Source organism: Gadus chalcogrammus, chromosome 20 (assembly GCF_026213295.1).
Source record: "Gadus chalcogrammus isolate NIFS_2021 chromosome 20, NIFS_Gcha_1.0, whole genome shotgun sequence".
Taxonomy (NCBI): domain Eukaryota; kingdom Metazoa; phylum Chordata; class Actinopteri; order Gadiformes; family Gadidae; genus Gadus; species Gadus chalcogrammus.
Window position 1 is genome coordinate 20,105,304 of NC_079431.1, and position 25,793 is coordinate 20,131,096.

General features: G+C 43.4%; 2 protein-coding genes across 3 annotated transcripts in view; both read left to right on the plus strand.

Annotated features, from left to right (window-relative positions):
- Window positions 1-12,445, plus strand: part of LOC130372941 (radial spoke head 1 homolog) — a 16,181-nt gene extending 3,736 nt beyond the window's left edge. The window contains exons 5-8 of one of the 2 annotated variants that reach the window (XM_056579087.1): window positions 4,873-5,008; window positions 5,422-5,493; window positions 11,634-11,783; window positions 12,318-12,445. In XM_056579087.1, coding sequence (XP_056435062.1) covers window positions 4,873-5,008; window positions 5,422-5,493; window positions 11,634-11,756 — 331 coding nt within the window. In that variant the 3' untranslated portion in view covers window positions 11,757-11,783; window positions 12,318-12,445. The remainder of the gene's footprint in view (window positions 1-4,872; window positions 5,009-5,421; window positions 5,494-11,633; window positions 11,784-12,317) is intronic. The other variant, XM_056579085.1, reaches the window with a different exon arrangement.
- Window positions 12,446-13,380: 935 nt separating this feature from the next.
- Window positions 13,381-23,232, plus strand: LOC130373062 (ribosomal RNA processing protein 1 homolog A-like). Its single transcript, XM_056579294.1, has 9 exons — window positions 13,381-13,742; window positions 14,404-14,486; window positions 14,852-14,909; window positions 15,756-15,841; window positions 16,117-16,178; window positions 16,477-16,606; window positions 20,719-20,783; window positions 22,026-22,246; window positions 22,991-23,232. Exons 1-9 carry the CDS (start codon window positions 13,616-13,618, stop codon window positions 23,230-23,232), a joined length of 1,074 nt encoding a protein of 357 aa, XP_056435269.1. The 5' UTR covers window positions 13,381-13,615.
- The last annotated feature ends 2,561 nt before the right edge of the window (window positions 23,233-25,793 follow it).

A 25,793-nucleotide genomic window follows, 5' to 3' on the forward strand; every position in this document is an offset into this window, starting at 1 on the left:
TCAACGGTGTCATAGATGCGGTTGAGGATCAGTCTTTCAAGGAGTTTGAAGCTAATGCAGAGTAGGCTAATTGGTCGGTAGCTTTTTGGATCTTCAGCTGGTTTGTTTGGTTTGAGTATGGCAACTATTTTGGCGGTGCGCCAGATCTTTGGGATCTTCACTGTCCTGAGACACGTGTTGAAAAAGTTCTTCAGCCATAGTAGGGTCAATTCTGGGAGGTGTTGGAAGAATTCTGGGTGGAGGGAGTCTGGTCCTGGAGCTTTGTTTTGTTTGAGTGTGGCAATGGCTATTTTGACCTCAGCCATGGAGAAGTCAGAGCACAGATCTTGGTCAGCTGATGGTGCGTTCCATGCTTCTTTCAAGTGTCTATTGATCTTGAAGGTAAAGTCTTTGTTGGTGTATTGAACTTCCCATTATTTATCAGGTTGTTATCTATGTCATTGGCCTTAACATGAGCTTGTGAGGTGAAAGGTTTGACATTTCCAATTAGCCTGTTCAGTTTGCTCCACGCTTGTCTGCTGGAGTGTGTGAAGTTAATATCTTCAGTTTCTTCTATCCATTTCTCTCTGCGTCGGTTGTCAAGATGGTTGAGGAGAGCGGTGGCAGCTTCTTGGGATTCCTCGTAGGAGGTTGCATTGTCATGGAGAAGAGAATATGTTTCACATTCTTCATCCCCAGCCAGGAACATATACTCTGCGGTGGCCACGAGGTATGCTTGCTTTTGCTGCGTTTATGATGTTGCTAAAGTGCTTGTAGGTAGTATCTTGGTCTTGTTCTGCTAGGTCTAGTGGGGTGTTTGTTAAGTTCTTCTCTGAAAATGTCCCAGTTTGCTTTTTAAAAATTCCATCAAGACTGTGGCATTGATGTAGTTGGAGTTACAAGAGCTGGGTGGGTGATGAGAGAAGGTCTATGCATGACTCCCTGAAGTACATGAACTGCGACATGGAGGAGAAAGGGATTGTTGCCCGCGATTGTCTCCCGCCGGAGCCCCGCTGCCCGCTGCTGAGACAACCCCGCCGCTAGGCACCACTGCACCACTGCCCGCTGCCGACGGGGCTCCGCGGGGCTCCAGCGGGGCTCCGGCGGGAGACAATCGCAGGCAACAATCTCTTTCTCCTCCATGTCGCAGTTCAGTCTACTTCAGATAGATAGATAGATAGATAGATATACTTTATTAATCGCGGGGGAAATTCAAGTATCCAGTAGCAGCCGAAAACATACATAAAAACAGTGCAGATGGATGTGCAAAAATACAAGTTTTTTAGTCTATTAGTGGAGCTGGACTGGGACAGCAGTCGGCCACTGAAAACACTCCTCTGCCTGGTGAAGGTGTCGTGCAGAGGGTGGTGGGTGTTGTCCAGGGTCCTTCTCTCTGCCACTGTCACCAGAGAGTCCAGCTCTGTGCCCACTACTGAGCCAGCACTCCTCACCAGTCTGTCCATTCGACCAGCGTCTCTCCTCCTGCTGCTTCCTCCCCAGCAAACCACAGCATAAAAGAGCCCGCTGGCCACCACAGACTGGTAAAACATCTGCAGTAGTTTTTTGCAGATGTTGAAGGACCCCAGCCTTCTCAGGAAATACAGACGGCTCCGCCCTTTCCTGTGTAAAGCGTCCATATTTGCTGTCCAGTCCAGCTTGTCGTCCAGCTGCAGCCCCAGATATTTATAGGTCCTGACCACCTCCACATCGACCCCCTCGATGGACACGGGTTGGAGATGTGGTTTCTTCCTTCTGAAGTCCACCACCATCTCCTTGGTCTTGGAGGAGTTCAGCTGCAGATGGTTGGACCTGCAGTCCTGCACCACCTCACAAAGTCCTCAACCAGGCTCCTGTACTCCCCCTCCCTTCCATCCTTGATACAGCCAACTATCGCAGTGTCGTCTGAGTATTTCTGCACATGGCAGAGCCCAGAGTTATGCTGGAAGTCGGATGTATACAAGGTGAAGAGGACGGAGAGAGCACGGTCCCTTGTGGTGCTCCGGTGCTGCTGACCACAGTGTCTGACGTGCAGCCCTTCAGTCTAACGTACTGTTGTCTCTCTGTGAGGTAGTCCGTAATCAATGTAACCAGGAGTGGGTCCACTCTCATCTCTGTCAGCTGGTCTCTCAGCAGGAGCGGCCGGATGGTGTTGAAGGCGCTGGAGAAATCAAAAAACACGATCCTCACAGCGCCGCTCTCCCTTTCCAGATGAGAGTGGGCCCTATGGAGCAGATAGAGGATGGCATCCTCCACGCCCACCTTCTCCTGGTATCCAAACTGCAGTGGATCTTGTGCGTGGTGGACCTGGGGTCTGAGGACATGGAGCAACAGCCGTTCAAATGTCTTCATAATATGTGATGTCAGTGCTACTGGTCTGAAGTCACCTGGCTCCCTGGGGTGTTTTTTCTTAGGAATCGGGATGAGACATGAATTCTTCCAGAGCACTGGGACCCTCCCCAGCTGCAGGCTCAGATTGAAGACATGCTGGAGTGGCTCCCCCAGTTTAGCAGAACAGGCTTTAAGCATCCTTGGACACACTCTGTCCGGGCCTGCTGCTTTCCTTGGATGAAGCCTCCTCAGCTCTCTGCTCACCTGATCCTTGGTGATGGTGGTGGGGAGGAGGGTTGAACTGTCCATGGGTGTGGAGGGTGGGGGTGGGGTGGTCTGCAGTCTGAGGTGGTGGAATTGGGGGAGGTGATGGACATGGTGGGGGTGTGAAGTGGACCATCGCTGGTTGTGGGACCTGGAGTGTCAAACCTGTTAAAAAACAGATTTAGCTGGTTTGCTCTTCCAGCATCCCCCTCTCCTGTGATGCTGCCCTTCTTCTTGCAGCCTGTGATTGTTTTCATGCCATCCCAGACCTCCCTCATGTTGTTATGCTGCAGCTTCTGTTCTACCTTCCTTCTGTATTCCTCCTTCGCCTCTCTCAGGTGGACCTTGAGTTCCATCTGTATGCGCTTCAGCTCGTCTCTGTCACCATCCTTGAATGCCCTCTTCTTCCTGTTCAGGATGTCCTTGACATTACTGGTGATCCAGGGCTTGTTGTTGGGGAAGCAGCGTACAGTTTTGATAGGGACCACAACGTCCATACAGAAGTTCAGGTAGTCAGTAGTGCAGTGTGACCCCCTCTATGTCCTCACCATGTGCTTCCTGCAGCACGCTCCAGTCAGTACATTCAAAGCAGTCCCTCAGAGCCTCTGCTGCTTCAGGAGACCATTTCCTGAAGGAGCGTTTGGTCGTAGACTGTCTCTGGATCTGTGTTTTGTACTGTGGCGAGAGCAGGACCAGGTTATGGTCAGACTTTCCCAGTGGGGGCAGAGGAGTGGCAGTGTAAGCTTCCCTCACGTTGGCATACAGGAGGTCTAATGTCCTGTTCTTCCTGGTGGGGCAGCTTACATACTGGTGAAAGTCTGGCAATGTGGAGTCCAGTATCACATGGTTGAAATCCCTGGAGACAGCGATGAATGCGTCTGGGTGTTGTGTTTGCAGTCTCGCGATTGTTGAATGTATGACGTCACACGCGGTCTCTGCGTGCGCCCGCGGAGGGACGTAAACAACAACAGCGATGGCGTGGGAGAACTCTCTAGGTATGTAGTACGGTCTGAGACCTACCGCAAGCAGCTCGATCTCTCGGTCGCACACGATTTCCTTCACCGTAACATGCCCCTGGTTGCACCATCTGTTGTTGATAAACAGCGCGAGTCCCCCTCCGTTGCTTTTGCCGCTGCGTCCACAGTCTCGGTCCGCTCTCACTGTGGTGAATCCAGGTAGATCCACATTAGCGTCCGGGATGTTCTGGGTTAGCCAGGTTTCAGAGAGGCAAAGTAAGCTGCACTCCCTGAACGTCTTGTCCGTCCTCACAAGGGCAGCCAGCTCGTCCGTCTTCTTGGTCAAACAGTTCACATTCCCCATCACTATCGACGGAACCGAGGGCTTGTACTTCCACCGCTTAGCCGCTAGCCTAGCCTTCACCTTCGCTCCGGCTCTGCAGCCTCGGCGCCTCCTCTTCAGCTCCGCAGGTATGGGGTGGAAAAAGCCGTTACGTCCCATTGTTTGGAGTGAAAGCAGTTTCTCCCTTGAATAAACAAGATGTCCACCGCTATGCTGTCCGTGAAAAGTCAGTGTATCCATAGAATATATATAGATCTACACATAGTTTATAAAGAGTTAAAAGTTTACAAAAACACACTTAAATTACTAAAAACAACGCGACACGCAAGGAGCTACTGGATAAGCGTCCTACTCGCGTCGGCGCCATGGCAGCAAAAGATTAGATTTGGTAGATTGATGTGGAAGTGGAAGAACCAGAGACGTCGGAGGGCCCGACACAGTCGTTTGAGATTTATAATATCGTCTGGAGGTCCACGTAGCTTTTGGCCGTGATAAGTTATATTATATGATATAGATATCTATGTATAATATGATATTATTTAGATATAGAGCTCCAGGACTCCCACCGGAGCACCCCGAGTGTTCTAGAATATTTGCATAACACGGCCAAAAGCTGTGTCCGCCTCGCCTTTGCGATCCACTGTTAACACGAGCGCATGGAACCGTGGCCGCCAGCTGCTCAGGGCCACACACCCACCCTCCACCTAGTCCTGCCTCTAAAAAACGGAACGTTTGTGGAAAGCTCATTGTGGACTGGCGGAGCATGGTGGAGTGGCTGTAATTCTGATCCTAGGCTGAATTTCTTGAACGTCTACAAGTACTGTATAAGGAGCCCACTAACACCTATATATAGGCATCCATAAAGTAGCATGCCATGGGACCTTTAACGCTTTCTATATTCTAGTATTTATTGATTGTTGAGTAGAATCCCTTTGGTTTCTAAGAAGAAGCCTCCTGTGATGGGAGTCAGTGATAACATCTCTGTCGTTGGGTCGCTCCAAGGCACGGCCAGGGGACGTACTGGTACAACGACACCGGCTCTTCGTATAGGGGTGCCTGGAACAACGGCAAGATAGACGCAGTCGGAGAGATCCTCCATTCCAACCACCACTACAAGGGGAGCTTCCTGAATAACAATGTAAGTCTTTAAAAGTGAACCTGAAACACACACACGCCATGGCGGTGTGGATCAATTACATTCCTGCCAGAAGAGCTTCATTCTTCCGAACATCTCATTTGACCCCTATGTATTCGCCATCACTAGGGTAAGCCTGTGACTAATAACTAAGGGGCTTTCGTTATCAAATGTGCATTAAGACTGGTCAATCTGTAAAGGGAAATTAATATGATAAAGCAAGCATAAAGTGGGACGGTAAAATCCTTTGTCTTAGGAACAATGAAGTGACTAGACTTTCAAAGCGGTGATTACTGTTATTGTGTTTTGGTTTGAACGCTCAAAGTGGTATTTTCTGAGTAGGCTTACTAAATGTCTCAAGCTAGTATTACCTGAGAATGCTCACAGAACTGCCTCATATGCATTGTTGGGTTCAGCCAACGGGACCGGGGAAGTACGTGTTTGACATCGGATGTGAGCAGCATGGTGATTACATTCTAACAGAACAGGTAAGCAAGATGTGACCAACGCGCACACACACACACGCACGCACGCACGCACGCACGCACGCACGCACGCACGCACGCACGCACGCACGCACGCACGCACGCACGCACGCACGCACGCACGCACGCACGCACGCACGCACGCACGCACGCACGCACACACACACACACACACACACACACCACACACACACACACACACACACACACACACACACACACACACCCACACACACACACACACACACACACACACACACACACATAAAGGCAAGGCAAGGCAACTTTATTGATATAGCACTTTTCATACACAAGGCAGACTCAAAGTGCTTCACATATAAACATTGTCATACAATAAAATAAAATAATAGGTAAGTAAAAGAAATACATATGCAAAAAATAGAAAATTAAAAAGGCATTTTAGTATTAAAATAGAAAATAAAGGCAAAGTTAAAAAAGCTTTTTAGAAAGTGCAATGTATTTAAGATTTAGCAGAAAGCTATAGCAAACATAAAAGTCTTCAGTCTTGTTTTAAAGGTGCTCAGAGTTGGGGCAAGTCTTAAATCCTCTGGGAGTTTATTCCAGCTATTTGTTGCGTAGTAACTAAATCCTGCTTTCCCATGTTTGTGTTTACTCTGGGGATAATTAACAGATTGGTCTCAGAGCTTCTTAGTGGTCTAAAAGGCTGATGTAGTGGAAGCATATCAGTTAAATATTTTGGGCCTAAACCATGTAGGGATTTATAGGTAAGCAACATGATTTTAAAATCAATTCTCTGACCTACAGGAAGCCAATGTAACGATTTCAGAATTGGTGTAATATGATCAAATTTTTTGGTCTTTGTTAGAACTCTAGCAGCAGCATTCTGAACAAGCTGAAGCTTCCTCAGAGTTTGTTTTGGGAGACCTGTAAGGAGACCATTGCAGTAATCAAGCTTACTAGTGATAAAGGCATGTACAAGTTTTTGTAAGTCTTGCTACATTTTTAAGGTGATAATATGCCGATTTTGTAACTGATTTGATGTGACTGTCAAAATGTAAATCTGAATCCATGATAACCCCTAGATTTCTGGCTTTGATTGAGGTTTTCAGGGACAGAGAGTGAAGGTGTTGGGTTACTTTAAGCCTTTCCGGTTTAGAACCAAATACAATTATCTCTGTTTTATCCTCATTTAGTTGAAGGAAATTTCGGCACATCCATTCCTTCACTTGCTCAATGCACTGGCACAGCAGATCTATGGGCCGATAGTCATTTGGTGATAGCGATACATAGATTTGCGTGTCATCAGCATAGCAATGATGGTCAATATTGTTATTTTGCATGATTTGCCCTAATGGGAGCATGTAGATGTTGAATAAACAGGGTCCTAAGATCGAACCTTGTGGGACTCCACATGTCACGTTGGTTGATTCTGATACAAAGTCGCCAATGGAAACAAAGTAGTTCCTATTTTGTAGGTAGGACCTGAACCAATTTAAGACAGTGCCTGAAAGCCCCACCCAGTTTTCTAACCTTTCCGGAAGTAATGTATGGTCTACAGTGTTGAATGCAGCACTGAGGTCAAGTAGCATTAGTATTGAGGTTTTGCCAGAGTCTGTGTTAAGACGGATGTCGTTTACAACTTTAATAAGGGCGGTCTCAGTGCTGTGCAGGGGTCGAAATCCTGATTGGAAGGTGTCATAGCAACCAGTTGATGCCAGGAAGTGATTAAGTTGCTGGAGGACAACTTTCTCAATGATTTCACTTATGAAGGGTAGATTTGATATTGGTCTGTAGTTGTTAATAATAGAGGCATCTAGGCTCCGCTTTTTTAAAAGGGGTTTAATAACTGCAGTTTTCAAAGCTTTTGGGAAATTGCCTGACTGGAGAGAGTTGTTAACTATCTGCAATATGTCTACTGCTAGGCAGTCGAAAACATTCTTAAAGAGGTTGGTAGGTATAGTATCAAGGCAACAGGTGGATGGCTTTAGTTGTGTCACAGTTTCCACAAGATTTTGAGAGTCTATAACATTAAAGCATGCCATCCTTGCCACGTAATTTTTGCCTGAACAGGGTGGTAGTCCAACATTTTTGTTTGAAGTGGAGATATTGATGGCGCGTCTGATACCTTCAATTTTATCAATATAAAAACCTGCAAACTCATTGCATTTCTGCGTGGAATGGAGATCAGGTGGAATTTCTGTTGGGGGGTTGGTAAGTCTGTCAACAGTTGCAAATAGGGTTTTTGCATTATTAGTGTTGGTTTGAATGATATTGGAGAAAAATGTTTCTCTCGCATTTTTTAAGTCTAAATTGTAGGCACGGAGGCTCTCTTTATAGATATCATGGTGAATATGAAGTTTTGTTTTACGCCAGATGCGTTCAACCTTCCTGCATTCTTTTTTCTGTGCTGTTACAGAAGCAGCTTTTCTCCAGGGTGCCTTTTGCTTTCCAGAAATCGTTTTAACCTTATAAGGTGCAATGACATCTATGACTTTCAAAATTTTCAAATTAAAGTTTTCTACAAGATCATCAGCAGAACATGGGTTTAGAGGTGGTAGCAAGGAGATGGCCTTTTTAAAAAGTACATTAGAATCGTCATTGATATACCGTTTTTGGACAGTGTTTGATTTTGTCTGTATGTCGGGAATAAAAGATATGTTAAAGAAAACACAAAAGTGGTCAGATAAGGAAGGATCAGTCACAGAGAGATCAGAAACATTGAGGCCCTTTGTGATAAGCAGGTCTAGAGTGTGCCCCTTACAATGAGTAGCCTCTTTCACATGTTGCGACAGTTCAAATGTGTCCAAAATGGCAAAAAGTTTTTTTGCACACTTATACTGTGTCTACGGCTGAACCCTTTTTTGTCTCAGAAATACTCAGGACTACTATCAGTATAGGGGGGGGGGGGGGGGGGGGCTGGGGCGCCATCCTCTTGGGTGTTATCAGACTGTCGCCATGGCGATGCTATCAATGACACAGATATAAGTTTGCTAATTTTAATTTCAGTGACGGGCTAATCAGGCTGATACATGTAACTTTAGCTTTGATGGCGTCGGGCGGGCTATTGTCTCTCTTCAAGGTCTGTGGGCTGTCTGCTATCTGTGTGTCAGATAGTGGCAGAGTAGATGTGTGGGGGAGGCTGTAGTCTCGCTTCTTCTCAACCTGTGCTCTGATTGTGGCCTGTGCGTCAGACCATGGCAAGGTCTGTGGGCTGTCTGCTATCTGTGTGTCAGATAGTGGCAGGGTAGATGTGTGGGGGAGGCTGTAGTCTCGCTTCTTCTCAACCTGTGCTGTGATTGTGGCCTGTGCGTCAGACCATGGAGATTTGTGGGAATCAACATAAATATTCATCTCATATCTGCTTACCTTCTCTTTGCATAAATGCACTACCAACCATTACTGCTGATGTGCAGTACTTCTGTATGGCACTTTTACTATTTCATATAATCTTACATAATTGTTATGTATATATATATATATATATATATATATATATATATATATATATATATATAAAAATTATGCAAGATTATATGAAATAGTAAAAGTGCCATAGAGAAGTACTGCAAAATATATATATATATATATTAGAGCTGTCAAGCGATTAAAATATTTAATCGTGATTAATCGCATTAATGTCATAGTTAACTCACGATTAATCGCGATTGATAATTATTTTTCTATGCTAAATATCCCTTGAGTCTTGTCCCATTAATTCTTCTTATTTAATTCTCTTATCAACATGGGTGAAGTGCATCGGCTTGCCTTGTGCAAATGCTTTTTTATTGATAACAACATTGGCTACACTGACAAAACAGGACGATACAAAAAAAGAGCCTATAGTGCAATTAAAACGACTGCTTTGAACAAATGTCATTTGAACATAGCAGTCTTGCTTCTTTGTTTTGAGCCAAAGAAAAAAAAAAAAATATATATATTTTTTTAAATAAAATAATTGCGTTAATCGTGCGATATTTTTTTGCCATTAAAATTGGTTTGCGTTAACGTCGTTTATAACGCGTTTAACTGACAGCTCTAATATATATATTTATATATATTATATATATATAATATATATATTTCCTTATACAACGGGGGACCTAAATCCAGCGATCTGATTGGTTCCCAACTGTTGTATAATGAGCGTATACATAACTGCTATGACGCCCGATCATTTTGTGAAAGTTTGCATATCACTCCGCGCCTGGAAGTAGAAACAGTTACAAAGTAAAACATATGTTGGATGGTGGAGAGCGTGTAAATGTTGTTACTCCGGGAGTGAGCAAGGCGATGGAGAGACTAACGAAAGCTTAGGCACACGGCGAGTGAACTGCTCCATAGGATAAATTGCCGGCGAACCGCTCTATCGGAGCCTTCTCTCGGAGGGACGCTAAAGTGTGTTGCATAGCGACCGTCGATGCATAGCGGCAGCCAGGAGGGACTACTTTTTTGTATTCTTTAATTAAACGGCTATTTTGACTTTCTTGGTTTCTTTTTAAATGTAGTGTGTCTATGACTTTCGTTTCGCCATAATAGTAACCGTTGTATAAAGCAATAGATCACTTCAGTCAGTGGTATGTGCTCATTATACAGTGGTATAATGAGCACATACCACAGCCTGGCGTGATATATTGCTTAATTATATGACTGTTATTGCAACCAGCCACACTTGTACTACTTGTACTTCTAAGCTGAGCTGTTTTTTTCAGGCAACAAAATTCAACTGTACTGTTGACCCTGAAATAACCTACGTATTACTACTAAAACTGAAACGGAAACTCACACACAACACAACAAGAATGACCTTCTGGTCTCTTGTTTCACTAGTATGCTAGTGTTGTTTCTTGTGACACTCGTGTACACTGTACACTATAGTACCTTGTCACTACAAGGTATTACAAGGCATATAACGTTCTATATGTTCTGTGAAAGCCAGATGTTCTGTGAAAGTGTGTCATTGGGGCACACTGGTGGCAGTTGTGTGTGTGTTGCACAACTGTCTTAAGGGTGAATCTTTTAAATTTGTAAAAATATTAAATTGTCATTGCAGATACAGTGCGAGCAGCACTCATAATGGATCGGATATTTTCAAATCAGATTCAATACCCTTATGGTATGTGGTCCCAGATCCAGAACATTACTGCTGACCAGCCATTCGAACAGTAAGAAGTCAACAGCTATGGCAAACAGTCTGATCTGAATTGAGCATTGAGGCACGTAATGTTAATACAGTCTCTTGGCCTCTGGATTGAGAGTAGAACAAGTTGCAAACCAGCATGCTCTCTCTTCATGGGTTTGGCATATGGTTTTCCTCGCTCTGCTCCTGGAGCCCTGGAGCTCAAGCTACTGGAGAGGCAATAGGAGAAGGCCCTGCAGTCATGAGAACAGCATTCAAGAATATGAGCCACACAAACCTAAGTTTCACTTGCACACCATCAATATATATTTTTTATTAAGGCTCTTGTTCACAGTTTACTAGATGGGATTGGAATCACAAAACAATTGACCTGTCGCAGAACACAGATGAGCCAATGACATTCCAGCCTCCACTTTACTCTGACAACTCCATTGAAAACCACAGGGAGGAGGCATAATATAACAATTTAATGGTGGATTTATGTTGTTTGTGTAAAAATGAATAAACATGTTCAAATGATGTGCTCGGGATAGGCTACATGTAACACGGACAGTCGGTATCCCGAGAGACTGCAGAATGGGATATATATTTCACTGTGTGATAGTCCAGAATGCCAACTGAATTTAAGCTTGTCCCCTTCTGTATGTATTTTAAAGTTTTGAATAAATCGCTCAGCGTAATGTAGTCCCTTTCGATTTCTTCTGGAAGAAACTTGTTTTTGTTATCCAGCCTGGTTTTTTGTCTGAGTTCGTCATGGTAACGACGGGGGGCGTGACTTAGCGACAGGTCAATTATTGATATTGATATGACTGTATACTTTTAAAGTCATCATTGAAAGATAACATTTGATACATTTACACAATAGTTATAGTTTGTGATAAAGACATGAGTAACAACATTGCTAAATATGAGCTGTGTTCGGCTTTCTAAGCTCTGCTATTTAAACCAGTTCTGGTAATCCCTCCTGTGTTGATGGGAGGTTTATGTTTGTCCAGTCACTGTCATGTTGTTTCTCATTCCTCAGACAGGGCCCCCTGAGGATGACGAAGGTGACTCTTCCTCTGCCCTCAAGTGGCTCCCGAGAGACATCACCGGTCCAACCATGGGGACCTCCGAGTCCACCAAGCCATCATCAGGTGGACCCTAGCTCAAATGTGATCAGTCAACACAAAATGTACTGAATATTTTCTAGAAATCTCAATATATTCCCCCAACAGACAGGTAGACAGACACATGCCCTTTAACCTACAAAGACATATCTGCCCTATTTAACTCCCAGAGGACATCTGTTGTTGCCCTTGTTGACTCCTCTTGCACCCAGAGTGTAAAAAAGCCCATGCACTATTTCTAGACAACCACATCATCAAACTTTTCCGCACAACATTTGGACACTGCTTGGAATTCATGGACCTTAACGACTTCTATTCATTAGACAAAAACTGAAACTGTGTTATGTCTATTTTATGAATAGCGATAGTCAGTGCACATGTATTTTATTATTACAATTGTTGATCAAAGTGTAAAAATAGTAATTCCAAAATACAAAAAACAAAGCCATAACAAAAACCTTGTGTGTGTGTGTGTGTGTGTGTGTGTGTGTGTGTGTGTGTGTGCGTGCGTGCTGCGTGCGTGCGTGCGTGCGTGCGTGCGTGCGTGCGTGCGTGCGTGCGCGTGCGTGTGTGTGTCTGTGTGTGTGTGTGCCTAACAGATTTGGAAAAGCAAGCAGCCTCTACAGAAGATGGGAACTGACCTTTGGACCTTGATTTTTGTGCATTTGTAACATCATCATAACCACATGTTTAGCTTATTTGTTTGCCGTTTTACAGTTTTGTTCTTTATGCATTTATCACTTTTGACTGAACGTAATACAATAAACATAAATAAAAAGGGTCAAAGTCTTCCACTGTCTTGATGTTGTTTGCAACATATATAGAACATGTCTCCCCCCGCTGCTGGCCAATGGAGCCGAACGTCCGCACTGGCGGCCATCTTGCCACAGTCCGCTTCTCACCCATTTGATAGTGGTACATGTACTTTTTAAATAACCAAAACTTGCTAAATTTTCAACCAATTTTCAAACGGTTTAGTTTGTTATACACGTCAGCGATGTAGTTATGACACTGCATACTTATGAATAATTATGTTAGCTTCTATAATGTTCTAAAATAGGTACACGATTATAACCACGTTAATAAAGTTTGTAAGAAACCAAACCGTTTGTAAATCGGTTGAAAATTGTTGAAAATTGAGCAAGTTATGGTTATTAAAAAGTACATGTTATGGGTGAGCAGCTGACTGGCAAGATGGTGCGGACGTTCTAGACGCCGCCGTAGATATCTGGGTGCATCCGAATAATACTATTTCTGCACAGTGTACAGCAACCTTTTCAACATGCAGTGCCAGTTTGACATTTTGTCGTTAATGAGTGTGCCTTAAGCAACAATATATACTATACTACTTGACCGTTGTAGTACGTTCTACAGCTATGCGTAGAACGTCTCCGAACACCACCGGATGTTTGGAGATTACGTATTTCCCCTCTGTGCACTGAACAGCAGATGCCGGCAAAATTAAAGTCACCTGCGATAATTTACCGATTTTGTATTTGCCGTTGTATACTGTTGGCGGTAGTACGCATTCGGAAACCTTTGGACTACTACACAATGCGTTCTGAGCGCGCTATACTTGTGACGTACTACAGATGCTGATGATTATATAGCAGTCAAGTATGAGTATTCGGATGCAGCCTGCTTGTGTATATATATAGATGATTTGCAACGGCGTCAGCAACTAACATCTATGGCCAACGTTGCCAGATTGGGACAACATATTTCCCGCCCAATCTGGCAATACTGTCTAAAAGCAGAGAATGTCTAATATGAGACGGGCTCTGCAAGGCACTTGTATGTGTCGTCATCAATCTGCGCCGGGTGGAAAACGTGTGCAGTGGAGTAAAAAAAAAAAAGAGAAAGGCTGAAGTGTGTTTCCACGTGAAGAAGTGGAGACATGGCGGCGCTACAAGAACCAGAAATCCAGTTCGCTCAAAGATTGGCTTCCAACGAGAAGCCGATTCGATCCAAGGCCATAAAGAAGCTGAGGAAATATATCATCGTCAGGTCCCATAAGAGTAAAGGTAGGTCACCTGCGTGGATCATGTTAGCTCTGCCAAGCTAACCAGCGCTCACGCACGTCATAGACAATGTGTAACTGTATGGAACTAGGGGTATTTTATGTAGGCTAATAGAAAAACAAACGTAACTGACACGTATCTAATATAGGCGAAGCAGAACGCATGGTGGTAATTTTTTGGGTGATTGTCGGAGGCTAAGGTAGCAGCGACGCTGCTCGTCCACATGGGATTAATCGCATGTGGCGGCCTTGGCATTCTTTTATAAATTGATAATATGAATAGTATGGTTCACTTCTCTGGACGTTCGTCATCTTCTGTATCCTAGAAGGTACGACGCGCATCGGGATTGCGTTATGATGCTGTTGGCTCTGAACCGTTACCGTACCACAAAGTAATGTGTGGAGTCCTCCTGCATAGAGATGTCATGCCATCTGTGCAAGTTGCTTGTATAGCTGTTTGATGTTGCGGTAACGCATTGAGATGCGCATACCTTCAAAAGCGCCTAGATCGTGAGCACCAGGTGATGTGATCAACGGTTGAACTGGTTGTTTTTTTTTAGTTCAGCAAGTCACTTGATGCTAAGATGGATCCCAATGTTGATGGTGATTATTTCATGTGCCAATTTCTTGAACATGTGTTTTTTTTTTCCCCGTCCTGTCTGCAGGTGGGTTTAGCAGTGAGGAGCTACTGAAGCTATGGAAGGGGCTGTTCTACTGCCTGTGGATGCAGGATAAACCACTCCTACAGGTACAAGCGGAGCTCTTGCTGTCTGAACTCAAAAGGATCAATGACAACTCAGATTTGTCCAAGTTAATCACCCCCTTTAAGATAATTTTTCAATGACTATGAATACATTTGATGTATTTGTGTCTAATGATGCATATTTTTCAACGCCCCCATTTATTTTTATATTGGTCATGTATTGAGGCACTCTTTGGGTCCCTACTGTAGTTCCTGTAAATTAAAATGAAATAAATAGGAACACAGACAAAGTAGTACTTGGATTGACACTCAAGAGTTTGACGTAATGAAAAGGGACAAGTCCCAACTCATCTTTTAGAAACTTATAAAATTAAATATTACTAATCTTTGCTTATTTGGTTGAACCCTAGGAGGAGCTTTCAAATCAGATCTCAAGTCTGTTTCACTGCTTCCAAAGCGCAGATGGCCGTAAGTTGCATTCATTTAAATTCATAAGCCATTAAATGTCTGTTAAATCTGTCAAATCATTTAGGATATGTTGTAATAGTTTTGTGGTTGTATGATTGGACTGTCAGAGAAACTCTAAAACGTTGTGGAAATGGGTTATAAGATGTTTTAAACTTAACTTAAACGTATTACACTATCCGCACTCACTAAGTGTGCTAATTTTCAGATATCAGCGTTGTTCCAAATTGAATACTCCATGGTTCACTAACCGGAAATTACGATCACGGCTGCTGCCGCGGCTCCTCCCCTCCAATAAACATCCCGCTTTGAACGGTGAACTCTTTACGCCTAGCAGCTATAAAAAGCTATAAAAGCTACAAAATGAATATTAATGCAGGCTATGTGGAAAATGCGCAGATTCTGGCTCGGCCTGGCTCCGCCCTCTTCCGCTACGTAGCTAAGATGGCTGCCGTTGAGTGCGAAAAGCTTACATCGCTCCACAGTTCGCGATTTGACCGTTTTGAGTACACCATCCGGGTCCTTTCAGTACACTTATTTTCGCCCGATCTGAATTGGAACGCCCTACGTACTCAAACTAAGGCTAGTAAGTACGGATAGTATGGATATTGGAACATAGCACAGGTGTATTTAGGTTCTCGGTGGTGTAGCACCACATTATCATCCACTTTAGGTGTTAGCTTACCCTCTTTTACATCATGAACAAGTCTGTTTTTGGTCTCTGCGTGGACCTTATGTTAGGTGTATTTAAGTGCCACTCATGCCTTGGAAAGTATCTACTTTATTGTCAACATCTTCTGTAGTGGACAAGTGACTGAAATGGTTTAACTCCTCTTCAATTGTATCCAGAGTTTTTGTACCTGGAAGCCTTCCTGCAGACTGTCAAAAGAGAATGGACTGGCATCGACAGGTTACGAATGGACAAGTTCTACCAAGTAAGTATGGGCTCAATGCAACTGTTTCATTCCATTCCTTTTTGGGTATTCTAAGCCTTCAAGGCCAAACATTGTTCAGGCTTGCTTTGAAATGTTCCGTTTTGAGGCGATGTGTTAAGTTAGGTTGATTGTGATGAACGGCTTGACATTCTCAAAATCATCTAACAATATCTACTCTACTAATTACTGAGCAAAGGACATTGTTTGCCAGATGAAGTGACAGTTTCTGTGAGATGCTTGTTATTTAACACCATCCTTCCTTTTGTCTTTGGCAGCTGGTGCGTTTTGTATTCAGGCAGACGTTTGAGATGCTGAAGAAGAGGGAGTGGGAGGCCAGGTATGTTTTTTTATTTATTTTTTATATATTAATGTCCCATCAATGGATGCACAATGAACGACTTAATACCAAAATGTTAGGGCAGTCACGGCTAGATGTTCCAGAGGATCATCCCGGCTCTGATAAATGCATGCAGCTCTGTGAGGATTAGTGTTGTCCCTGCTTCTTGTTGTAGAGGTTGGCAGATGTGCTTGGTGTAGAAGTGTAAATCCAGTTGATGGGTTGAGAACTGTTATTTAAAGAACATGCACCACTGGTAGCCTGGCTAGTGACGGTGTTCTCCGCTACGGTTCCTCAGCTTGGTCAACAGATTTTTGGAGATGCTGACCTCCCAGGTGCTTCAGGGCAATGGCACAGCACCTTCTGGCCTGCAGTACCACATCCTGGACCTCTACCTGACGGAGCTGGCACGGGTCGGCTCAGACGAGGTAAACGCGCTAACACAAAGAGAAGAAAGAGAAAGAGTAGCAACTAGGGTGTTGGATTCCAAGGCAAAGAATGCTACTTGCTGGGCATGTAACAGCATCAAATTTGACACCAGTATTACTGCCTTTTAAACACTGGTATCACTTGTATTCACCGCTTGGGGCTCATAAAACAAGGTAGGGATAATCAGGGTTTCCGCGGGGTTGTTAAAGGTATTAAAAGGTAGTAAATGAAATTAGCCCAAATTAAGGCCATTAAAAATTATTAAAAAGTAATAAACGTCATCTGACGAGGTATTACATTTCCAACAAGGCCTATGAGTTTTTCAATTGGTGTTATTCAGGCCTATCTCCTAAAATTTCTAAAACTTGTGTGATTTATTTTTATGTTGCGATTAGGACCTGAGAGATATCAATGATGTCACGTGGTGCGTGCGCTGAAACAAACTGGCTGGCTTGTTCAGACCAAAGATTTGCGTCGCAACTCCTTGCGTCTCCTTTTGACGAGACGGGCTGCGACGTTCTAAAACTGGGCAGTTCACACTGCTGCAACGGGCGGAGACGTCAGGTGGTTTATACCCACTTCGTGAGTTCGCTTCTGTTAGTTCAAAGTAATTTGAAAGAATGGGGAAATGCTAATTTTCGGACCTCTGGCTGGAGGAATCGATCTTTAAAGAATGATTGCAAAAATAAAATTTGTTTGACCGGTTGCCACGGTTATCCCTGTGTGGTTAATTTGCAGTTGCGGTGTTAATTAGCAATGTTGTCAGCTTACTGTTACATTAAACTGTAATCAGAAAACGCGGTTATATGCTATAGAGTCTATAGACCCTATAGTATCTGTGGTATAAAGGCTGGGACGATTTTCAAATTATAAATGTAACGTTGGCTCTCTAGCTCAGCTGACTAAAATACCTCCCAAGTCGTAGCTAAGGTCCGTCCTATTTATGTGAAAAACTTTACATATGGATTGTAAAACACATGAAAATATAAATGAATGATCTTAATTCCTTTTCATTGGCAAGTGACCGGTATAAGCGGGATAATGCCCTTTGAGGTGTCAAAAAGCTGTTTGATCGATCGTAATTAAAGGGGTCTACTTTTTGAGGGAGATTAACTCAAACAGAGTATACATTTAATAAGCATGCAATAAGAAAAAGCATGATCAGTGAAGTATTTGAATTGTTTTTTATGTTGGCAAGCAAGAAGTAGAATAAATGGGATAATCAGTCTTATTAAAACGGTTTGTGCAACCAACCGCACAACAAGACATGATTGCGGCTCTTGTCGCTCGTCTCTTTCTGCCTATGACAGGCTTGTAGAGCGGGGAGCGACGTAGACTGATAATCCCTGTATAGAAAGTAAAAACTGGTGTGAATTTGCGCTACGGTATGGATTTTGACGTGACCGGTAGACAGCCGCGTTTACATGGACACTTCTGATCCGATTAGAAGTGGAAGAACAGCTCAATCAGAATAAAAAATTATCATATATACGGCTCAATCGGAATACAATTCCGTCGTAAATTCAACTCAAGAATTTCTGTATAAACCCTGATAATTGTATAGGATAAAGCTTTGTGTGGATGTATGGAGCTTGGCAGAGGCGGTTGATATCAATGGCTCCATCCGAGAATACAGAATTGGTTGTCAATGTTGCAGCTCTACATTGAGTATATCCAGTACGAGTATATTTATACTCGTTTTCTGTACAAATTGACAGTATGGATGGTGTGAAGTTGATGCCGCCTTTGAATTAATTGACTTATTTTCATTTTATTGCTGCCTTGAAAAGTAGCTAAACCAAATCATTAGGTGCGTTTCCATCCCCCTAATTTAATGCGAACTTTGAAGTATCGAATCAGTAAACGGTGATGGAAACACCAAAATTCGCATCAAAATCCTCTAATTTGCAAAAAAGTTTATCCGCTCGCTTGAGGTGGTTTTTGAGAAATGCGAAACGGAGTAAATTCGCAAAATGGGCGATGGAAACACATTTTGCGAATCAGCTGTGACGTAGCGAACTTTGAACACACAGGCTGACAGTCTTTCCGATTTCCGAATAACGACCGGCCATAGCAACCCTGCCGACATCAATGTGTAACGTCATCACCCTATTCCGCTCCAACCACTTGATGGAAACGCATCTAATTCGAATTACTTTTTTGCGAACTTTCTAAAGATTTGCATCACCTTTTTAGATGGAAACGCAGCTACTGATTAAGCAAGCTTGTCCAGAAGACGGGCATTGGTTTAATTATTTAAAAATAGAATAGGCATTGACATTGGCCAATTGTCTGCCTGCCACAACACATCTTTGTCCACATGCCTGCAGGCTGTCATCGTTTTCATTTGCTTCAACTTTATATGACTTGAGTGAAATGGCTATGAAATACTTATGTGAAATGTGGACATTTTCGCACCGAGTAATGCACTCGTGTCAACACCGGTATAAACTAGGTCAACCGCCATCTTCTCCGTCAACTCTCCTCACACTCGGTGACAGCGTTTTATAACGTCCTATATATAGTAGTATAATCTAATATCACGGCCAAAAGCTCTGTGCGCCTCCGGATGGCCGTAGCGCGGGGAGCTCTCGTAGGGATTGGGCTTTGTGGGGTTTGTTTACTGGCATTGATATGGTTACCGGTCTTGTAAGGAAGCGTGCCAATTCTCTTCCGCACAGAGCAGAATTATGGCCTATTTGACAATTTTTTATTTTCTTGATTATAATTACATTAATTTTTACAGATTATTATTTTTCTATTACTGGAAAAAATAACTCGGTGTTGCCGGTGTGCAACACAGAGTAGTCGGTGTTGGCCTCAATACCGGTAATACCGTATATCACGGCAACCCTACTGTCTAGCCTTGCACTTTGTGGTTTCGAAGACTATTTTTTTGTGTCTCGACCCTGAACGTCCATTCGGTTTTGTATTGACTCGAACCTCTTTGGTCTCAAAAACAAATATACCCATCCTGTCACAGCGATGGCGTTATGTTGTTTATTAGTAGTGTTTTACGCTTGTGCATGTTGCATAAAATATGCAACAGCGAACCCTGGTGTCACACTTTATGATGGTAACAGAATACAATGTCACACCGGTCTGCCAAAATATTGTCCTATATGGTACCGGTCCGTGGTGTAAAAAAGGTTTGGAACCGCTGACGTATCATACTGACGGAAGATACCGGGACACACCGTGTGCTGGTTTCAATCCACCGATGGCTCAGCATCCTTGAGCAAGATGTCAAACGCTCATAAATTATTCCCATCTGTATTCGCAAAGTTACTTTGGATAAAATCATCTCCTTTTATCTATCTGGAGAGTCCAATTCTCTCTGCTTATTAAATCCCTTATAGAGGAATTACTCGTCTTCCCTCCCCAACCACTGCTCTCTTTTAAGTTGTCAAAGGAGAATCAAAAGAAGAGGTTGACTCGACCCAAACTGTGACCACAGCTCTCACCTACCTGCCGACTAACGGCCCCCCTCTAACAGCCCTCTTCTGTTTGCTCGCATGTCCTCGCTTCCCTCTGCCAGTCAGACCGGACACTCATTTCCCAAATAGTTTTCATCCCCTTTTCTCTAGTCGTTGTACCTGTGAGTTGCTGATAAACCAAAGTCATGTGTGGATGTGTGATATAGAATATTGTACACAGAATCCATTCCCTTTACCAAATAGCTCATTTGGTTTGGTGTGTGGTCGGGCACCAAAATCCTTTATTATTTCCTTACTCTAATATTCTTTATTTTTTATCTATACAATTACAAAACTTCGGGGCTTGGAAATGAATAAAGACAAGTAATTCCCAAATTATACAAATTCTCCACAAATGTTTATGATCTGTGATAGGGTAACTGGCTAGTTTCATGTTACCATTGTCCCCTTGTATGGAGCTAATTGCACTGCTTTGATTCAAATGTTAGCCTTCTTAGGCCACCGCCTATATATCCACTACACTATGACCTTCATGTAGCATCATCTGGTAAACTCGGCTTACTATCACTGTGGTGTAATAATTACTTATACCGTAATGACTCGGGAGGGAATTCCACTTGAACTCAGGCGGAAATTAATAGCGTGGACCTCCTCCTGTTCTCTCCTCTCTGCAGCTCAGTGCCGAGCAAAATCTCACCCTCATCATTCCCTACTGCAAAATTGTGGCCAAAACCAAGGAGTAAGTTTTTACCATTTATTAAATGTGCTTGACTTCCTGTTTACGTTGAAATGTCTTATTCTTGTTTCTTCTTTCACTCTTGGTGAAAGAAGAAACAAGAATAAGATAACTTTGATAATTGTAACTCCTGGTCAGTTATTGCTGGCTTTTCTTTATGATAATCCTATATGTTTCTCTTTTCCTGGTCAGTCACACCCTGTGTATCGGTAACTGTAACTTCCTCTCCTCAGTAACAACAAGTTTAACTTTCTTGTCAGTCTCATGTCAAAAAATCAGAATTTTATGATCCTGAAATTAATAGTGTGGCCGTATGAATGTAATCAATAGTTCTGGTGCTACCTTTCTTTCTTTTTTCTGTTGACCTCAGTGTTACGACCCCTACTCCTTAAGGAGGGGAAAGGGAAGTAACGCACACAACCCTGGATTGGGATTGTAATTAGTGCTTTATTATAACCCGCCAAAGGAATAGAAAGTAACAATCATCAGAAAAGGGCCGCTAGGTGCTGTCAAAGCAAAGAAACAAATATAACCAAAAGAGAACTCCTTAAAATAAAATGGAGCTACCTGTCTAATAACTAAATACGAATGGTCCTAAAACAAACCCTAACTGGCTACTCTAGCATAACGAAAACAGAAATACAATTGATCAGCACCCCCTAAATCTAGTGTGGCTAAACAGTGACAAACCTAAATGAGAGTGCAAATGAACAACATCAGTACAGAGGGATTCTTCTTACCTGGCCCAAATCTGTGAACACACAATTGCAAACTCTTGCTCTCAACCGAATGCGACTACACGCCTTGATTCCCTACAGGTGTCTGCCCTCGCTTGTAAGGCGCATCAGGCTTTTATACGCCTCCACGGCGCCGTCGCGCTCTGGTTGGCTGGGCCCCGCACCTCACAGCCGCTAGGGCTAATCCGGGGACGGAAGGATCCGCCCACTTGAGCTGCTTTGGGGAAAAAACAGGAGGGGTAGCGCATGGCGAGGGAGGGTTGACAATGCGGACGGCTCACGGCCGTAACATCAGTCTCTAGGTTTGCTAGTTGGTACACTCAGTATCTGCCTTGTTCAATTGACACATAATTAGAATAGTAATAATATTATTTTGAGTTGGTTTTATCAGTGCATCAAATTAGCCTCACTGAAAACCATTGCATATTTGTATGGGTACTGAGCATTAAGGCCAGAGCTGTGAATGGACCCCACGTTCTCTGTTTTAAAGCCTGTGTTCCCTTCTCAGCAACACCCTGTTCAAGGCCATCTGCAACAGCATCTTCAGCACCATCATTGACCAGGCTCCCTTCGCCATCGAGGACCTGTTCAGGGAGATGAAGTCCGCTGAGCACTCGGACTCCGACTCTGGTCATGCCGACCAAGATGATGAGGAGGAGGAAGAGAAGATCAAGGGCCAACCTGTTGGAAAGAAATCCAAAGAGAAACCAAAGGGGAAACGGCTCAATGGTAAGCCCGGGTGATCCAAGTTTTCTCACAATTGTCACAGATCTGTGGTAGTAGCAAATATTCAAACTGATCTCACCCTTCTCGCCTCGGCCTACCTGCATTTGAAATGCTTCACGTCAAGCCTGATGAATAATAAAGTCTACACGCACATCAGCCGCGATGCGAATATGCATTATATTCATACTTTATTCATACTCAACCTAGTGAAGACGAGCTTATGCTCCATCCAATGTATTTGGAGGATTAAATTATTAATGTTAAATACAGTAGCGAATGGCTGTTTGTTGATGAGGGAGATTATGATAAGTGGGTATGTTTTAGAGAAATTAGTTTACCTGGTCAATAACCTAAACTAGGCCATCACCCTTTTCATAGAAAGTTGGTATCTCAAACTAAACTGTACAGCTGCACACCTTCATGTTATCAAAAGCAACTTATGTTCACGTACAGTAGTGCAATGCTAATCTTGAGTCAGTGCTCTCCATCAGCATGGAGGACGCAGCTTATGATATTAACGTCATCGAGAGGCGGCGTTAATATAATATTCCTTTGAGCCTATTTACTTTGCAATAAAGAACTGTTGCTCGTGCCCAGTCTAGCAGGGGGGTGAGGGGGGGCTTTTGTTCAGTTCAGCTGTGCGCTGGGTGGAACTGAAAGAAATGGCATACCGTTAGACCGTATATGTAAGACTCTTACCGTGCATCGAGTTCTTACCTCCTGTGTTGATAACTGGTTTCTCTGTAGGAACTAAATCAAAGGTAGACGACGAGGAGGAGGAGGAGGATGATGGTCAGTCGTCGGAGATCTCGGACACGGAGCTTCCCGACGATGAAGGATCAGAACCTGTGCTGCAGGTTAGGACGCTGATGCACGAACACACGCTCACCACCGTGAAGCACTCGGCACACTCCCACCACCACCCTAAGCGCAAACACACCCTAGTGTACAATAGGGCTGTCACTTTTTATTCGAAGTTCGAATATTAGTTCGAAGGTGGGTGAAAAGTTGGCATTCGAAGTGTAATTCTCCATTCGAACTGTGTGCTGCCGTCTTAAAATGGTCTGAAGAACTTCAGACCATTTTAAGTAGTCTGCTTTCGATCCAGCAGAGGGCGCGCTAACATTTTATATCAGTTTGACCTGTTGCCGACCCTCTTGGCCTGGCTATCTGTATCGAATGTTGAATCAACATTCGGTACAGATAGGCCAAGAGGGCTTTGAAACAAAACGTAACTGAAGAGAACGCGAACCGAGATACGGCTATTAAAAAAACTGCTACTAAAAATGGAGAATTGCGAGGAGTACAGTGCTGAGCGGACCATAACGACACCATCACATTTAAAAAGCAGCGTATGGAAGCATTTTGGCTTTTACACCGTGGGTGGAAAAGTCACAAACAAAGACAAGGCCGTTTGTCGTCTTTGTAAAAGAGAGCTGTCGTACTTATCGACAACATCAAATTTGCGCACTCATCTGCTAGCTTACCACCGAAATGTAGCAGGTAAATTTTCTAAATAAAACCAATACTCAGCTCATGTAGCCTATCACAACTTCACATCAACATTATTACGTCATGACAGGTGGCACCAGGTCAGCAGTCAATCAATCAAGGGGTCTCCGAGGGTCGGCAACATGGACGACAAGAGACTCATTGTCGAAGTTCAGCAACATGAAGTCATTTATGTATCAAATCATCCTTTTTATAAAGACAATTGCCGGAAGGACAAAGCGTGGCATTTAATTGCAGTCGTTTTGGGAGTGGAAGGTGGGTACATTAGGTTTAGGATTATCGCGTGATCTCGTGTTCTCGCGTGAATACGGCTGGCTCGCAAGGCAGCGCTGCGCTGCCGTAACGCGCCCGGTGGAAATGCAAGCAGGGAAGAGTCGCAGCCGTTCCGTGCCGTGGCCGTAACGCGTGCGGTGGAATCCCGGCGTAAGGTGCATCCGAATACTAAGGATATACTATTTCTGTTCAGTGTCTACTACTTGACCGTTAGTGTACGGTCTACAGCTATGCGTAGAACGCCTCCGAACACCACCGAAACGCCACCGGGTGTTTGGAGATGACGTATTTCAACTCTGTGCGCTGAACATCAGATGCCGGCAAAACGACGCGTTTTGGTTTTTTTCACCGCGTCGTTCTTCTTCTTCGGTTACCAGACTCCGGCTGAATTGTGGGATAGTGTAGTGACCTACCGTTGTATCCTGTTGAGGTAGTAGGCATTCGGAAACTTTTTGCCTACTACACAATGCGTACTGAGCATTCGAACGCGCTATATTTGTGACGCAATACAAAATGCCTACTATATAGCAGTCAAGTATGAGTGTCCGGATGCAGCCTAACTAAACAGGCAGTTTTGAAGGCTTTGTTTACTCGGAAAGCTTTTCTTTTTTAAGACGTTGATTGCAAAATAATGAGTTAATAAATTAGTATCTTATGTAATGGGCCCCGAACGGTTTCCCTCTGGACTATTACTGACCGCCTTGGCATGCTTGGCTGCGTCATACATTGTTACCCGTTCAGTGTTTCCCCTACCATTGTTCAGGCCTGGCGGCCCGCCAGGCCAACGAGCGCCCCCGCCAGGCCAACAACCGGCCAAAAAAATGAATTTTTTTTTTTATTATTATTAGCCATAATATCATAACCATCCAAGCTCACCACCAGCTATCTCAATATGTATTGGTGCTTTATGCTCCTGTACATGAAATTAGTTTACATTAAATCAACTTTGTTTTTAGAAAAACACTGTTCAGTGTTTCCCACACATTGACGAGACTATGGCCATGATAATTTTTTTTTTTATCATTGATTTTTTCCTTATTGCCCAGACGAAGTTTGAAGACATACGTTACTTTAAACTGAGTCCATACGGCCCATCGCGATGCTCGTTGGCTCGTCTGATGTGACCAACTTTACATTGATCTCAGCCATATCTGCATCCAACTCGGACCATGAGCATTCTGAAACCCTTTGACTTCCTCAGAACAGAACTGGGGTTATATTTAGGCTACCGGGTAGAGTGGGGTGCACTGTGGCCGATTAGTTATAATATAATTGCCTTAAAAGTCCCATGGCATGAAAATCTCACTTTATTAGGCTTTCTAACATAAATGAGTTCCCCTAGCTTGCCTATGGTCCCCCAGTGGCTAAAACTTGCATTCGGTGTAAAAAGAGCACTAGGTGCTCTGCTCGCCTTTGGAAAAACGGAAGCTCAAGCGCGCTGATTTGGAATGTGGTCCCATATTAGGGCTGTCAATCCTCCCCTCAAATCATATTCGAATTTCTAATGCTTCTTATGTTGAATATTCAAATAATATTCGAATATTTTAATGTTTATATTTAATGAATATTTTAATGTTTTTGTTTTTTTTAATTATATCATTATATACACCGATACCATCTTATTATTAGGCCTACGTCCCGCGTCCACTAGAGGGCGCGTCAACCAAATCTTTTATGTAACATTTGCAACAAGTTTTACCAAATCAATACAAAACTTATATAAATAGGTAAGATATAACGCCAAAATATTCAAGCAATGATTTTT

Excerpts from the sequence above, each read along its gene's own strand:
- LOC130373062 (XM_056579294.1), top strand. The coding sequence starts at position 13,616 with ATGGCGGCGCTACAAGAACCAGAAATCCAGTTCGCTCAAAGATTGGCT. Across the intron at positions 15,842-16,116 it reads GAATGGACAAGTTCTACCAA|CTGGTGCGTTTTGTATTCAG; the intron begins GTAAGTATGGGC and ends TGTCTTTGGCAG. Across the intron at positions 16,607-20,718 it reads CACGGGTCGGCTCAGACGAG|CTCAGTGCCGAGCAAAATCT; the intron begins GTAAACGCGCTA and ends TCCTCTCTGCAG.